Genomic DNA, 15,724 nt, shown 5'->3' with positions numbered 1-15,724 from the left:
CTTCCTCTGAACTCTATTTATTAATAGTTAATTAATCCAAGCCAATCACGTTGGAAGACAGGTCTTATCTTCCTTATAGTACTTTAAGATTTTTTTTTTAATGTTTATTTTTGAAAGAGAGAGAGACAAAGCACGAGCAAGGGAGGTGCAGAGAGAGATGGAGACACAGAATCCAAAGCAGGCTCCAGGCTCTGAGCTGTCAGCACAGAGTCCGATGCATGGCTCGAACTCACGAGCTGTGAGATTGTGACCTGAGCCGAAGTCAGACACAACTGGCTGAACCACCCAGGTGCCCCTTCCCTATATGACTATAAATTGTGAAGTCAGGGACTGTACTTTCTATCTTTGTTTCTTTCATACTACCTTGAGCCAGTGCTCAATAGCTATTTAGAACAATTTTTCTTAGAGTGTATCAGAAGTAACTTTAAGTGGGTCCATGAAGGTGACCATTAAATAACATTGAATCCTTGACTGAGATGGCTATTCTATTGACATTTCTCATTTTTCCTTTTTTTTTTTTTTTTTTTTTAAACAGAAAATGTAAGCCTTAGGCTCAGAGCAAAGGCAATCAACAATGAGCTAGCAGGAATTTAAGAGTTATTTTATTATAAACACACACACATATATGTGTTTCTTGGGGTACCTATTTGTTGAAAGTGATACTAGTTTTTCATTCATGAGATTGAGATAAAGTTTCCTTCTACAATAAATAAAGTAGAAAAAGTGATTTTCTTAAAGAGAAATGTATCAGTATAATAGTGTTGGATACAGCAAAACTGTGGAGGTGGGATATGAATAATTGAAATTTGGGAAAATTAAGGAATACTATTTAGTAGACAGTATACCAATTTTATCGTAATAGATATAGTATGTCATTAAAAAAAAAAAAAAACCCTAATGTTAGTGGCTAATTTTTTCTTTTTAAAGATGATTCCCCACTCCCACAACACCCCCGCCCTGGCCTGAATACTGAAAAAAAAATCAAACTTACCTGTAGAGTAGTAAGGGTTTCATCAAAAGACACTGGAGTAATTGTGCAGATAATACGTGTTTTTGCATTTCCTCCCAAAGAATTCTGGAGAATCCGTGTTAATTTACTGTCTCGGTAATTTATGAAACCACTTAGTGAGAAAGGAGTTTTGGGGGAAAAAAACAGTAAGAATTTTTATTTAACAAAAGTGGTTGGTTTTTAATGCAGAACCATAAATTAGCTACAATTTAAAAATTAATTCTTTATAGGTTACATGAGGCAGATCAAAGCTACTCAGTAAAAAATATTTAAAATAGAAAGCAAATTTAGGAAGTCGTAGTCATATATTTAAGAAGCTAAGCATGCTCACAGAATCACAAAAGCTTTTGAACATATTGAAGAAATCAGTACGTTTGAGTGTCACTGAAGTATTAAAATTCTCAACCTAATGAAAAATGTAGGCATTAATAGGTAAATGTACAATGGAATAAACTTACCCAACTTGTCCATCGCTAAGTTTCTTGATCACTTGTCCCAAAATAAATAAACTTCGATTTATATTACAGCCTTCCTTGAGTCGCACACCTGCATTTATTAAGCAAACATAAAAATGAAAACTAACCTCTGTATTAGATGATTAACTCATTTATCAATAAATTGTAAGAGAAACTAGAAATTAAAGGGTTAGACGATAAAGTCTGTGCTTTGGATTACGTCTGAGTCCACCTTTAATACCACTGGTTGAGCTCTTTCCCTGTTCCTCCTACCTAGTAAGTGAATCAGAAAGGTCATCACCTCAGAGAAAGAGCAAAAAGAAAAAGATGGCTAAGAAAAAAAATCAGAGAGAAGTAAAGTTCATTTCCCCCAAGAGCCTAATTCCCCAATTCAAATCTATTTTTTGCAAACCTCCAAATATAGGCAACTATAAACTTACAACCAAATTAATTCCTATTAGGTGCACAACAAAGTTCTTACTTTTAAACTAATATGCTCTCATGAGTCATATACCCCCCCAAAAAAAGTACACTGAAAAAGCTCTTTCTCCTGTGCTCCATTCAACCAGTTCCTGTCCCCTTACTAGAAAATCACTTTTCTTAGTTGACTCCTGTAGAGATTTTTAGAAATTCAAGTTCATATATGTTTATTTCTTTTTTACACAAAGAGTAGCACACTATATATGCTAATTTGCACTTCGTTTTTTTTCACTTGGCAATATATCATAGCAGTAAACACTGGTGTTTTTATCCTTTTATAGCATAAAATTCCATTATATGGATGTATCGAAATTTATTTCCTCAGCACCCTGTTGAGGGTCATGTGAGTTTTCTTTTTTTTTTTTTTTTTAATTTTTTTTTTTTTCAGCGTTTATTTATTTTTTTTGGGACAGAGAGAAACAGAGCATGAACGGGGGAGGGACAGAGAGAGAGGGAGACACAGAATCGGAAACAGGCTCCAGGCTCTGAGCCATCAGCCCAGAGCCTGACGCGGGGCTGGAACTCACGGACTGCGAGATCGTGACCTGGCTGAAGTCGGACGCTTAACCGACTGCGCCACCCAGGCGCCCCTCATGTATGTTTTCAATATACCACATATATAAAAGGTACTACAACAAATAGTTTTGAACAGCTGTTATTTTACAGATGCATTTTTCAGCTATTGCTGTAACAAGCCAGCTAAAACAACAAGCATTTATTTCTTGTTTACAGATTGGAGGATCCACTGGTTTGGTGAATAGACACCATGCTCAGAGGAGTGTCTCTGTGTCAGGCTGTAGGAAATAAACATAGAAAGGTTTGACATCTTCATGATCTTGAAACTTCCCATCTAAGTATGCTTTTCCATTTGTTTAAGTATTTGATTACATCCTTTAGGTCTGTTTTAAAGTTTTCTTTATTTTGGTCTTGTGTAATTTGTGTTGAGTTTTTTTCCTAGATATTAGATCTTTTAAGTCATTATTGTAAATGGAGTCTTTTTGTACACTAAATATTCTAACTGGTTGTTGTTTGTATTAGGAGTTATTAATATCGTATATTAATTTTGTACCTGACTACCTTCCTGAATTTCCTTACTAATTATGAAAATTTAGATGGTTTTCATGGTACTTTCAGCTTTGTAGCTATACAATCCTACCAACTGCATAGTTTTAGCTTTTTAATTGATGCTATAGTAGCCCCAAATAGATAATTTGCTAGATATGGAACTGCTTTTTACATTAAAGAGTCTTGTCACAAACTTACTATCTTTATTAGTTTCTAAAATGCAAGGTAGCACTTCTTTATTCTGTAAAAGAACAAGATAACACTTAGGCCAAACCATTTATGAGTTTCCATTACCTTCAGCGCCTGTTTGAGCAGCTCTTTCACTGCCTGCAAGATCAACCAAATTCTGTAAGATAGATGAAAATGAAACTTTAGGAAGGGTAACTTGAAATAAAATCCCAATGACTGAAGGAACAATTTTAACACATGGTTTATCAGCATACCCCATCTGTATGCTGGTCTCTCGCTCCACCGGTTAGGGCCTTACCATTTTTGGGTCAAACTGATGTGTATACTTTGTTCCTGCCTTATAATATAGCCTCCATAATGTTGTCAGAATAGATTCTGTATTTACTACACAAAGTTCAAAACCTTACCATGGTGAATATAATTCTTTACAATCTGGCACTTGTGTTCCTCCAGCTTTAAATCCACCCATTACTCACTCTGAATTCTAGCTGACCTATTCACTATGCCCTAAATGCTTCATGTACTTCTATGCTTCCAAGAGCTATCTTTTGCCATTCCCTTGTTTAGTTAGTTCTAATTTTCTAGACTGTCCCTATTCTTTACTCAGGACCAAAGACAACTGTTACCTTCTTAGTGAAACTTTGCCATCTTTATCCTTCCTCTCCCACACCTTGATCTGCTCTTTCAATTGTGTACCCAAGGGTCTTTAAAGATACAACTTACTCTTCAGCACTTACTGTGTTGAGCTAGTCATTTGTGTCTCTGCCTACACTGTAGCATCTTTAAAAGCATGGGCCTCTCCTTCATTTCACAAATATTGTTGACAAGTGACTGCCTGTCATGCTCCAGGCAGTTTGTTAGGTACTAGGGATATGGCAGTGAATCAGACATGTAAGTTCTCTGCTCTCATTGAGCTTTTATTCTACATGGGGCAGGCTGGGGAGAGGAGAAAGTTGGTGAGAAGCAAGAAAAAGATAAGAAATGCATCATGGCAGATAATTTTTTGTTGTTTTATTTATTTATTTTGAGAGAGAGTGAGAGAGGGACAGAGAGAGGATCCCAAGCAGGCTCTGTGCTGTCAGTACAGAGCCCGAAGTAGGGCTTGAACTCATGAACTGTTAGATTATGACCTGAGTTGAGATCAAGAGTTGGATGCTCAAGGGACTGAGCCACCCAGGTGCCTCATTAGAGATAATTTAAATAGAGTGCTGGAAGGGGAAAGAGGAAGGTACAGAATGGGTTCTTTGGACTTGATGGCAGGGAAGTCCTCCCATTAAGCTAGAATCTGGAAAGATAGAGAAGAGGGGCCCAGCCATGCAAAGCCTAAGGGACCCATACTCCAGATAGAAAGAACAGCTAGTATACCCAGTCACAAAGCAGAAATAAGCTTGGTGTGTTCAAAAAATAGGAAGGACAACAGAGTTGGTGAAGTGGAGTTGGGACAAGACTGGGTCAGAGAAGTGGGTAGGGGTCAGATGGAATGGGGCATGGTAAGCAAGAGCAAGAACTGTGGATTTTCTAAATGTGATGGGAAACGGTTTAAGCAAGAGAGTGACAGACATTTTGGCAGAGAAGGGTGAAAAGGGTGGGTGGGGAAGGACTGGAGAGAGGCAAGAGTGGCAGCAGGGAGCCCATTAGGCTCGTGTAGGAATCTGAGCAAGAGGTGAATGGCGGCTTGGACTAGTAAGGTAGCATGGGAAACAGTAAGTGATGGAGGGATGTGTTCCTTATTTTTCTAATCTCAGAGCCTGGTACTATGCTCAGAACATGATGCAGTCTCAGCAAATATTCTCAAAGCATTAAAACAAAGTCAGAGACTTTCACGGATGGGCAGTAATTATGCACTCCTGCTTTAATTATGTCCTATCTCAGACACTCAGTCTAATCTTTCTGGTGTAGCATCTATTACAGAAGACCTAGATAAATAATAAAGGGGCAAAGTAGTGATGAAGGCAGCATGAATTGAGGAATAAAAATGGGAACAAATATTGGTGTTCAAAGACACCAAGAGGCACCAATCTATCTGAGAGAGGGCTCAGGTGGAGTAGAGGGAAATCAAATTAGGTTGGTTGAGAGTGGCCAGAATTTGCCAAAGGATGCAACATAACAAAAGCAGTACTTAGTAACATTAGAAATCTGCCAGCAGACCGCAGAAAGGAAGACCAGAGTCATAGAGGCCAGGTCAGGAGATGAGGACCTAAATGAATGTGATGCCCATGGGAATGTTGAATAAGAAATGCTGATGAATGGACACAAAAAGGGGAAGGCTGAAAAAGATGAGTCGGAACTGACTCAGGTCTAACCTAGGTGACCAGGATAATGTTGGTACTACTGGAAAAAAGGAATATTCACTATGATAGAAAGAAATTAATTTTGTTTTAGACACACTGAAGTTTGAAGTAACAGTGAGACACACAATTATAATCATCTTTATAAAGACATGAATTAGAGCTCAGAGACTCTAGATAAAATACTTGACTATCATCAATACAGAAACGATAACAGAATGTCTGAGGGCAGACGCAGGAAGCAAGAAAGGCGACGGCAGAACACTCCTATGTTTTAAACAGTAGAGTAGGAGAAAGAATTCCCACAAAAGGAACAGAGAAGAAGCAGAGCCAAAAGGACCTGGATATTATGAACCAGAAAGATCAGAAGATGCTAAAAAAACAAAAAAGAACAAAACAAAACAAAACAAAACAGAGCCAGAAAATGATCTTTTGAGGAAGACTTCTTTCCAAGAAGATACTTACAATTAGTAGAAAGGCTGAAGGGTTGGACCAGATGATATCTATATTTTTTTAAAAAAAATTTTTTTAACATTTTATTTATTTTTGAGACAGTGAGATACAGAGCATGAACAGGGGAGGGTCAGAGAGAGGGAGACACAGAATCTAAAACAGGCTCCAGGCTCCGAGCTGTCAGCACAGAGCCCGACGCGGGGCTCGAACTCACGGACCGAGAGATCATGACCTGAGCCGAAGTCAGACGCTTAACCGACTGAGCCACCCAGGTGCCCCAGATGGTATCTATATTCCCTAGATGATAGAGTGTCAAATTATATAAAAAAGTCATCAAATTGATTACTGAACATGTCGAGAGTATTAAAGAAATTATTAAAAGTTAAAATTGTAGTGAAGTATCACAGATTGGGTTTAGAAAACAAAACAGAAGTTAGGTTTTGTGTTTTGTTGTTAAATTAAAGCAAGACCATCTACTAAAATAAATTTTATATTGGTACGGCAAAATAACTGAGGTGAACAAGAATTAGAATTTATTAAGACTCTGATTTTTCAAATCTGTAAGTGAATAATTAGAGGTTTTTTATTTTTTTTTCCCTGAAGTTTTCAAGAATAATCTTAAATCATATCCTACATGAAGCTAAGAAATTTAGACCCTGAAGACAGAAATAAAGCAATATTGGCAAGGAACAGGAAGCAAGCACAAAAAAAAGAGAACTTCTTCAGTGCAACAAGAAGGAAATGGTGGCTTACTTATGTAGAAAAATGAAATGTTTACATCATGCTTATATTCACTATTCAGCAAACAAGTACTCAATATAAACTACGTATACTGTGTTGGGGCTATCAAGATGAATAAATGTCTTTCTTCCCTTCAAAGGATTTACAGTCGTAAACACAATGTTTATAATATAAAACACTTCCTGGGGTGCCTGGGTGGCTCAGTCGGTTAAGCGTCCGACTTCGGCTCAGGTCATGATCTCGCGGTCCATGAGTTCGAGCCCCGCGTCGGGCTCTGTGCTGAAAGATCGGAGCCTGGAGCCTGTTTCAGATTCTGTGTCTCCCTCTCTCTCTGACCCTCCCCCGTTCATGCTCTGTCTCAAAAATAAATAAATGTTTAAAAAATAAAAAATAAAAAAAAAACCATTTCCTTATTTTATTTAAGAATGAACTTGAATAATGTGATTTACTTTTTAACCATCCCAGTTAGGTTTTTGTTGATCTCACGAGTCTCAATTCTTTTGGCTGAGACAAAACAACAGCAACAACAATACCAAATCGCCCCACCCCTGTTTCAAGAATATACTCTTAAATGTGTACGGAAAAACTCTTCCCCAGGAACTCTGGTTAGGAAAAGTGCTTCGCTCTAAATTTTAGGAGACAGCAGCAATAACATAACAGGAAGAAAGACCTCTGAATTCGTCCGATGTTTCAGCTTGTAATCTTATGTTTATAGATGAGACTAAACTACCAATTTATAGATGTTTTTGCCTGTTTAGTTCAGTTAACAGTTCTTATGAAACCAAACATCCAGCAGCCAAATTAAATTATGGTTTGGCCCATGTGGTACGGTATCATGGTCCATCAATACTCACCAAATGGGACACCTTGACGGATCCGTCACAATTGGAAGGTTCCCCTTTCTCTCTACTTTCCAAAATCTAGACAGAAAAGACAACTTGTAAAAAATCAGTGCATTTCTAATTGGAAAGGCCAAACAGAGAGTTACCTACCATCCTAAAAATGGTATGAGAACGACTGCTTCTTTGATTCATTTTTGTAATTCCATAATGTCTGTTCTCTGTAAAATGGGAGTCATATTTCAGGTGTGTATATTAAAATCAAAGAAAAATGCTGACTTTTTTTAGAGTGAAAAGTGTGATTTAAAGCCTAAATACATTCAACTGAATAGTTTTTACAAGTGTTTTGGAAAAATACAGTATAAAGTCTTACTCTCTCCTTTTGTGATCCACTTCAAAGCCATTTCTGATGTATAAACAACTTCTTCTGTGAGATCAGCCACATATACATTCCTCTGAAACGAGGTTAAGAATAGAGAAGTCACTAAAAAGTTGCATCTCACAAGAAGGTGTGAGCTAGTATAGAATTCACATGCAGAAATTACAAATGGAAAATGGATGAAAATAACAAGTAAACTATGATATGTACAATTTATTTCTGTACCAAATTCTAACCTGATACTTCCATTTTGCTCTTTTTTAGGGGGCACTTATACCAAAATATCACGGTTGTCAGTGTTTAAAAACGATACATGTTGCTCATATGGTATCTCTACAAACACTTAAGAAACGAAAAAATAAACCATACAAATAGGAGACAGTTTAAAAAATACAGAAATTAAAGGTAAATGTTCAAGAACATGAATCCCAATAAGCACGACTATTTTTAGAACCACACTAACTCTGTTACTCACGTTGAAGTCTTCCCGAATTATTAAAGGCTTCATTTTTTGAGTGTCACAGAGTAAGTCTGTAATGGTTTCATTGTATATCTCCATGTAAGACACGCGTAAGAGAAATTCTCTGTCAGGAAACTAGCAGAAAAAAATATGTAAAACATCAGAGGTCATCCATTTATGAAAACCTAATACTGAATACTTATGTGCTAATATTAAATATTAAAACATTCTGAGAAATTATCTTTGTAAAGCAAACAATAAACAAAACCTCATGTTTTATATCCACAATAAACACAAAAATATAAAAACATGTTTCAGTAATAATGAAAAGTATAGTATCAAAGAATTAGAAGAGGAGAGTGCCTGGTCCAACCCTCTGAACTCAAAATAAAACCTACCAATGGATGTTCAAATAAGAACATTAAAAATCATTAAAATAGTAATGAAAAAACAAACCTAAAACCAGCTCTTAATTAACTAGGTTGCTTATTCTGGCCTTCTGCTTTCCTTGTCTTTTTTCTACATCTACTTTTCTGTTTTTTTGTTTTTTTTTTTTTTTTTTAATTAAAAAAATTTTTTTTAACGTCTATTTATTTTTGAGAGAAAGCATGAGCAGGGGAGGGGCAGAGAGTGAGAGGAAGACAGAATCTGAAGCAGGCTCCAGGCTCTGAGCTGTCAGCACAGAGCCAGATGTAGGGGTAGAACCCACCAACCATGAGATCATGACCTGAGGCAAACTTGGACGCTTAACTGTCTGAGTCACCCAGGCACCCCTCTCTGTTCCTTTATAAGCACTGGTAGCAGGGAGCCTGGGTGGCTCAGTCGGTGGGCATCTGACTCTTGATTTCGGCTCACAGTTCATGAGATCGAGCCCCTTGTCAGGCTCTGTCCTAACAGTGTGGAGCCTGCTTGGGATTCTCTCTCTTTCTTTGCTCCTACCCTCTCTTGCGCACATTCATTCCCTGTCTCAAAATAAGTAAATAAACATTGGGGCGCCTGGGTGGCGCAGTCGGTTAAGCGTCCGACTTCAGCCAGGTCACGATCTCGCGGTCCGTGAGTTCGAGCCCCGCGTCAGGCTCTGGGCTGATGGCTCAGAGCCTGGAGCCTGTTTCGGATTCTGTGTCTCCCTCTCTCTCTGCCCCTCCCCCGTTCATGCTCTGTCTCTCTCTGTCCCAAAAATAAATAAACGTTGAAAAAAAAAAAATAAATAAATAAACATTAAAAAAAAATCACTGGTAGTTAAACAAAGACAAAGAGGAGCTAACCATTCTGGTAAGATTTTCCTGTTCCTCAACACCCACTTTTTGGTGTGATTATTACTGTTTCAGGATTCAAGGAAAAGAATGAAAGAACTTTAAGCTCTACATAGTAAGTTTGTGGGGAAAAAAATGAATCTGTTATGCCTTCTTTACCCATGGCTAATTAAGAGATAACTGTAAATCTACTTCCTTTCATCATTATAAGAAAATATATTAAGGTTTTCATCCTACTATTACTACTTTTCCCTTTATGTACCAGAAATTTACCTAAGTTATTTACCTTTTTAATTTTTTGGAAAATGTCATGAATTGCCCTGGGTATTACTCCCAAATAATCCTCTGAACCCATCATGGTATATGTTTTTCCTGAAGCAGTCTGCCCATAGGCAAATATGGTACCTGTAAAAACAAAACACACACACACATGCAAAGATTAAAAATGAATCTGTAAGATGTGAAACTATCAATACTTGAACAGAGAACCAATACCAAAATATTTCTACAATGAATACAAACCATTGTAGCCTTGTATGGCAGAATCTATGATTGGTACTGCTATTTCTTCATACACATTTTTAGTAGTTTCATTACTATGAAAGACGCGATCTAAAAAGAAAAAAACACATATACAGAAGTTAAATCAAACAAACCAACTTTGTTTTCATTCTTAGTAGTTGTCCAAAGAAATAAAATGGTCAGGATATGATAAGATAAAATATTTAAGACACAATATTCTCTTCACCTTATTGGTCCTCTGAAAAAATATTTCTCTATAAGGTAAGATGTGTTGGTCCTCACACAGAAAAAATACAAGTCAGACTTCTCAGCTCTTCTATGTGCTTTTAAGAGTCAGCAGGGCACAGTGGCTGAATACAGGGTTATCGAATCAGATTCTGCAAATCTGGTTCCACCATTTATAAGCTGCGTGACTTTGGGCAAGGTGGTTGATGCCTTTGTGCCTCAATTACCCAATCTGTAAAATGGGTATGAATTCTCTTCCTCATAGAATTATTGTGAACCTATAGTCAATAATTAGGAAATATGAACTATTACTACTGAGAAATTTTAAGGTTTATAACATATTTAGCAAGAAGACCTAGCTCAAACTAAAATAAGAAATGCACACATATGGAAGAAGAGACCTAACAAAGCTGAAATGTTACAAGGAATGACCAGTTGGCTGGCTGCTAAAGGAGGCTGGGTTTAGAGTACATTTGTACTGATGAATTCACTAGTCTAGGATGTGGTTCTCTGCTAATTTTGTTAGCATAATTAGCACATTAAAAATGGACTACTCTTTCAATGGTAGCCTCATATTAAAAAACTCACAAGAAATGCAGTTCTAAGTCAGGAGGGAAATGCATCCACGTGCAATGAGAAATTCAGTGATCACATGGTTTGCATCACGACAACACATTTGCCCTGTTGGCAGAGCTCTATGGAAAATCAAAGTGCCATCTGAAGGCTGCTTAGGGGTTATGATATCAGAGCAAGGACAGATGGCAGGATAATTCAAATCTTAATGCCATTTGCTTTAGATAAGTGGGTAAGTCCAAATCCATGATGGGCATACATGGCTACAGAGAACTCATAGATCATGAGTCTGAATGCTTGTGCATCCCTCTCTCTTGGTTTTATAATCTCTGGCATTTATTGTATTACCTTTTTAAAAATTATGTTAATACTCTAAAACAAGTCCTTTACCAGAAATTGTTTTCTCTTCTTTACATCTTTGCTCCAAAACCTTTTATGATGGCTTTCTAGCTTAATGCTAGTTCAACATCCTAACCATTCTTACTCCCAGAGTTGTTGAGAGGGCCTCACTGTTGCCCTGAGGTGCCTAAATGACAGCATGCTAGTGAGTCTGACTCTTCCATTTGCTAGCTGTGTGACTCTAGGCTTATTTCAGTTACTCTGAAATGGAAAGGCACCTACTGTATAGTACCTACCACATAAGCTTGTTATGAGGATTAAATGAGTTAATAAATATGACATGCTGAAAACTGTATCTGGCACAGTGTCAGCAGTAGACCCATATTAAATCAATATACAAATCAGCTGAGTCAACGTTCAGGGCCTCCATGACCTTCTGCCCCAGTGTCGGTGGTACCATTTTAGAAACCTAGACTAGTTATGTCCCACTATAAATCTCACAAAGCTTATGCTGTCACAAATGTAATTACTTGTTTAAAGCCTCTCTCATCGTATGAGAAGTTCCACAAAAGCAGGGGTAGGTCTTTGCTGTATTTTAGCAAAGAAGGAATATTTTCACTACTTATTCTTTAAAGAATTTTCTTAAAAATAATTGTGGAAAGTATATACTAAAATCAAAGATCTTAAAGATGACTTGATATCAAGCAACACATTTTAGGCTTATGGGGTTTTAGGCCACAAATACATTAATGAATAAGAGGAAAAAATGTTAGTTTCAACCTTGAGGCACTATGACTATAACTGCATTTTTAAAAATATAATTTATTGTCAAATTGCCTAACATATAGTGTGCTCTTGGTTTTGGAGTAGATTCCCGTGGTTCATTGCTTACATACAACACCCAGTGCTCATCCCAACAAGTGCCCTCCTCAATGCCCATCACCCATTTTCCCTTCCTCCATCAAGCCTCAGTTTGTTCTCTGTATTTAAGAGTCTCTTATGGTTTGCCTCCCTCCCTCTCTGTAACTATTTTTTTCACTTTCCGTTCCCTCATGGTCTTCTGTTAAGTTTCTCAGGTTCCACACATAACTGCATTTTAAATAGCAATTTATTATCTTATTTATCATACATGATGGATGAACAATTTTTGAGTTTTTACTAATGCAGTTTACACAAGGCCTCGTCTGATCTTTAATGACAAATCCAGTATTATGGATAAGCCTTTTGTAGTCCTAATAGGAAAAGGATAATATATTAACTTTTGATGCTATTATAAGCTTACCAAAATTGAAGGATTTACTGCCATCAACTTGATAAATAGCATTATTGTCAGTTTTCCAGTAAATTTGGGTATCTCCTCCAAGAGCTTCTTCTCTGAAAGAATAAAAACACTGCATTTTAGTAAAACTGGTCATGGAATTCATGTCATATGACAGGTAATTTAAAAGATTCTGTCTTCTGAAAAATATTTTATTTTAGTTAATAAATTTATTTATTTTTAAATGTTTATTTATTTTTGAGAGGGAGAGACAGAGTGTAAGCAGGGGATGGGTGGAGAGAGAAAGAGACAGAATCCCAAGCAGGCTCCAGGCTCTGAGCTGTCACAAAGCCTGACGTGAGCCCCAAACTCACCAACTGTAAGATCATGACCTGATCTGGAGTCCGACGCTTATCTGACTGAGCCACCCAGGTGCCTCTTCTGAAGAATATTTTAAAAGATAGTATTGGGGCACCTGGCTGGCTCAGTCAGTTAAGTGTTGGACTCTTGGTTTCGGCTCAGGCCATGATCTCATGTTTTGTGAGTTTGAGCCCCATGTTAGGCTCTGGGCTGTTGGTATGGAGCCTGCCTGGGATTCTTTCTCTTTCCCTCTGTCTCTGCTCCTCCTGCTCTCTCTCTCTTTTTCAAAATAAGTAAACTTAAAAAAAAATAGTAGTATTGACTTATACTATATATGAGGAACATGGAAAATCTGCCTTTGAGGAGCCAAGACTTTTAAGTGGGCCAAGACTTTTAACTCCTGCCTTCTCATGGGAGTTTCCTGGTGAAGTTCTTCATTTCTACCCTCCTACCTAGTACTGGTTGCTGAAAAGATACATTCAAAATGCAACTCTGATTATGTCACTCTTGCTCACAACTTTTAAAAAACATCTGAAATTCTTAACATGGCATACTAGATCTGGAACATGTTTATTTCTCTCTTCAACGTCATCTTGCTCTAAGTTCCTATACATGCCTAACTGCGTATCAATTCTGACTCCATATCAGTCCCTTTCAAAAATAAGAGATTAAATATTGTAATTATAACATAATGGTCTTCTAATGCATTAAGTAATGAGATATTTAAAAATAGGAAATTCCTCATTTATTAACACCTAGTGATATTTAACAAATATTTCTCAAACACAAAATATGTTAGTATTCTGGAGTGAGGGCCACAGATCAGAGAGAAGCAAAGACTTCATTTCCCCCCCTTCTTTTTTTCCTCTGTAGCATGACTCCTGTAACATTATGTCAACTTAACATTCTGTATTTTTTACTTTATTTTCTGTCTGCCCACTAGAATGTAGATCCACAGGGGCAAGGATGGTAGTGTCTGTGTAGTAGAGTACACTGTACTAAAAAAAAAAAAAAAATCAGTATTGATAAATATCAGCCATTCAACGTTCTGAATGTTGAATTCAGTCATTGACTGAAGTCTTGAGTGCCTTTGAATACAATGCAACAAGACAGACTAGTCCTTGCTCTCAAGAAGTACACAGTAATAAGGGAGAGGCAGTTAAGTGCAAAATGACAGATGAGTACAAATAAAAACCTTTCCGATACGACTTCCTTTAAGGAGTGGGGTGGAGTGGGGTGGGGTGGGGAAGCGCATACGGGGAGAGGCAGTGCAGGGCTGGCGTTGAGGTCTTTAACGTTGGCGAGCCTGAGTTAACATCTAAAAGACTCCTATAGCTGGAAATTGTCTTCTAGATCTTCCGATCCTTCCTCTTGGCCACTACCAGATAAGGACACCGTGGAACAAAGCGGGTAAGAGGCCGAGGTACCAGGCAGCAGGAAGGAGCAGCGAGGACTCACTCTGGGGCTCAGGCCCGCGCCAGAGGCCGCAGCTGGGACCCGGTCTCGGTCTGGCCCACCTACCTGCTGTTGAGCGGCCGGACCCGCACGCACACCGCGACAGCCCCTTCCTCCGCCATCCTGCCAGGCTAGATCCCAGGGAACTGGCACAGTTGTTCAGCGTCCCTTCTTCTGAGAGCACCGGCCGCCCCGCCTTTAAGTTTAAAATTTCCCAAACTCCGCGTCTGATTGAGCCGCGGCCTCGTGACGTCATGGGTTGTTCCACTGCGCTCGGCGCGGGGGGCGCGAGGCCGGCGGCGCGTCCACGGATAAAAGGTGGAGGGGGGAATAAAGGATCTGGAAGAGAGTAGGGTATGGAGTCACAGAGAGGAGATGCAGGAAGCAGGCGGCGAGCGGCTGTTTTGGCTGCAGCGGAGAGAACTATCATCTGCTAAAAGTCACTGAAATGTAGGCAGTTGTTTACAAACCTCACCCCTAAAGAGTTTGCCGTGTGTAGGAAAATAAGGCAGATAATTTTTTTTTTCACAAAGAGTTAAGACCTTTAAATCCACCAACAGAACTAAGAATCTCCTAACAGCTTTTTAAAATTAAAAACACCTTAAAAGACAAGAATTGAAAGTCACTTCGCTGCCCCGAAACGTAAGAATCTTATTGTGCTCTTTAGAAACTCTGAGTTTTACGTTTTACATTTTCCTTTTTCTTTAAACTCCTATTTCCAATGGCTGTGAGTTCCTAAGAGGAGCTGTTTTGATAAGAGAATTATTGAACACTGGAAAAACTCTTTGAGTAATATGGTGAACATTTATTAGCAAGAGTGGGAAAGTAATTCTAAATAATTCTTTTCTGGAAATAGTGCTATTTTCTTTTTTAAAAATATGTATCATAGTAAAGTGTTAACATTTTCTTTAAGAGTGATTTCATTCCCTTTCATAGTTGGTTTAAGGAGCTTCAGGAATTATTCCCTTTCCCTCACCAAAAATATGACCAGCAGTTACTAATAATTGTTTATTATTTAGAGGAGTAGAAAATTCTAGTGATGTAATAAAACTGTTTTGGGAGTAAATTTGGCAATATCAATAAAAAGTGGAAGATATTCATGCCCTTTTTACAGGCAATTCTGCTTTTAAGAATTTATTTATACATGTATTTGAAGGACTGTGCAAGGATATATGTATATGGGTTGCAGGATTGCTTACAATAGCAAATGGCTGAAAACACATTAAGTGCCAATAAATAATAAATCTGAGACTAGTTAAATGGATGGAATATTATCAATAAAATGAAATGCTATGTAGCTGGTAAAAAGAATGATATAGCTCTTAATATGTACTTTAGAAAGCTGTTCAAGGTGTTTCATTAACTGATAGAAACCCAAGGT

The 15,724-nt window shown here is 37.8% G+C and overlaps 1 protein-coding gene across 5 annotated transcripts in view; it reads right to left on the bottom strand.

Moving 5' to 3' along the window:
- The window catches only part of CENPE (centromere protein E), an 82,193-nt gene extending 67,622 nt beyond the window's left edge, over nucleotides 1-14,571 (bottom strand). For 3 of the 5 annotated variants that reach the window (XM_045471436.1, XM_045471455.1, XM_045471449.1), the window contains exons 1-11: nucleotides 14,410-14,534; nucleotides 12,553-12,644; nucleotides 10,134-10,223; nucleotides 9,898-10,016; nucleotides 8,374-8,493; nucleotides 7,893-7,974; nucleotides 7,673-7,740; nucleotides 7,535-7,600; nucleotides 3,304-3,355; nucleotides 1,468-1,555; nucleotides 992-1,121 (exon numbers count right to left, since the gene is read on the bottom strand). In XM_045471436.1, the coding sequence (XP_045327392.1) occupies nucleotides 992-1,121; nucleotides 1,468-1,555; nucleotides 3,304-3,355; nucleotides 7,535-7,600; nucleotides 7,673-7,740; nucleotides 7,893-7,974; nucleotides 8,374-8,493; nucleotides 9,898-10,016; nucleotides 10,134-10,223; nucleotides 12,553-12,644; nucleotides 14,410-14,465 (963 nt within the window). In that variant the 5' untranslated portion in view covers nucleotides 14,466-14,534. Of the gene's footprint in view, nucleotides 1-991; nucleotides 1,122-1,467; nucleotides 1,556-3,303; nucleotides 3,356-7,534; nucleotides 7,601-7,672; nucleotides 7,741-7,892; nucleotides 7,975-8,373; nucleotides 8,494-9,897; nucleotides 10,017-10,133; nucleotides 10,224-12,552; nucleotides 12,645-14,409 lie in introns of all 5 variants that reach the window. The other 2 variants (XM_045471426.1, XM_045471446.1) reach the window with 2 other exon arrangements.
- Between the last annotated feature and the right edge of the window lie 1,153 nt (nucleotides 14,572-15,724).

Source organism: Leopardus geoffroyi, chromosome B1, assembly GCF_018350155.1.
Source record: "Leopardus geoffroyi isolate Oge1 chromosome B1, O.geoffroyi_Oge1_pat1.0, whole genome shotgun sequence".
In the NCBI taxonomy this organism is placed as follows: Eukaryota; Metazoa; Chordata; class Mammalia; order Carnivora; family Felidae; genus Leopardus; species Leopardus geoffroyi.
The sequence above is the reverse complement of the archived record's forward strand: the minus strand, read 5'-3'. Positions and strand labels throughout refer to the sequence as shown.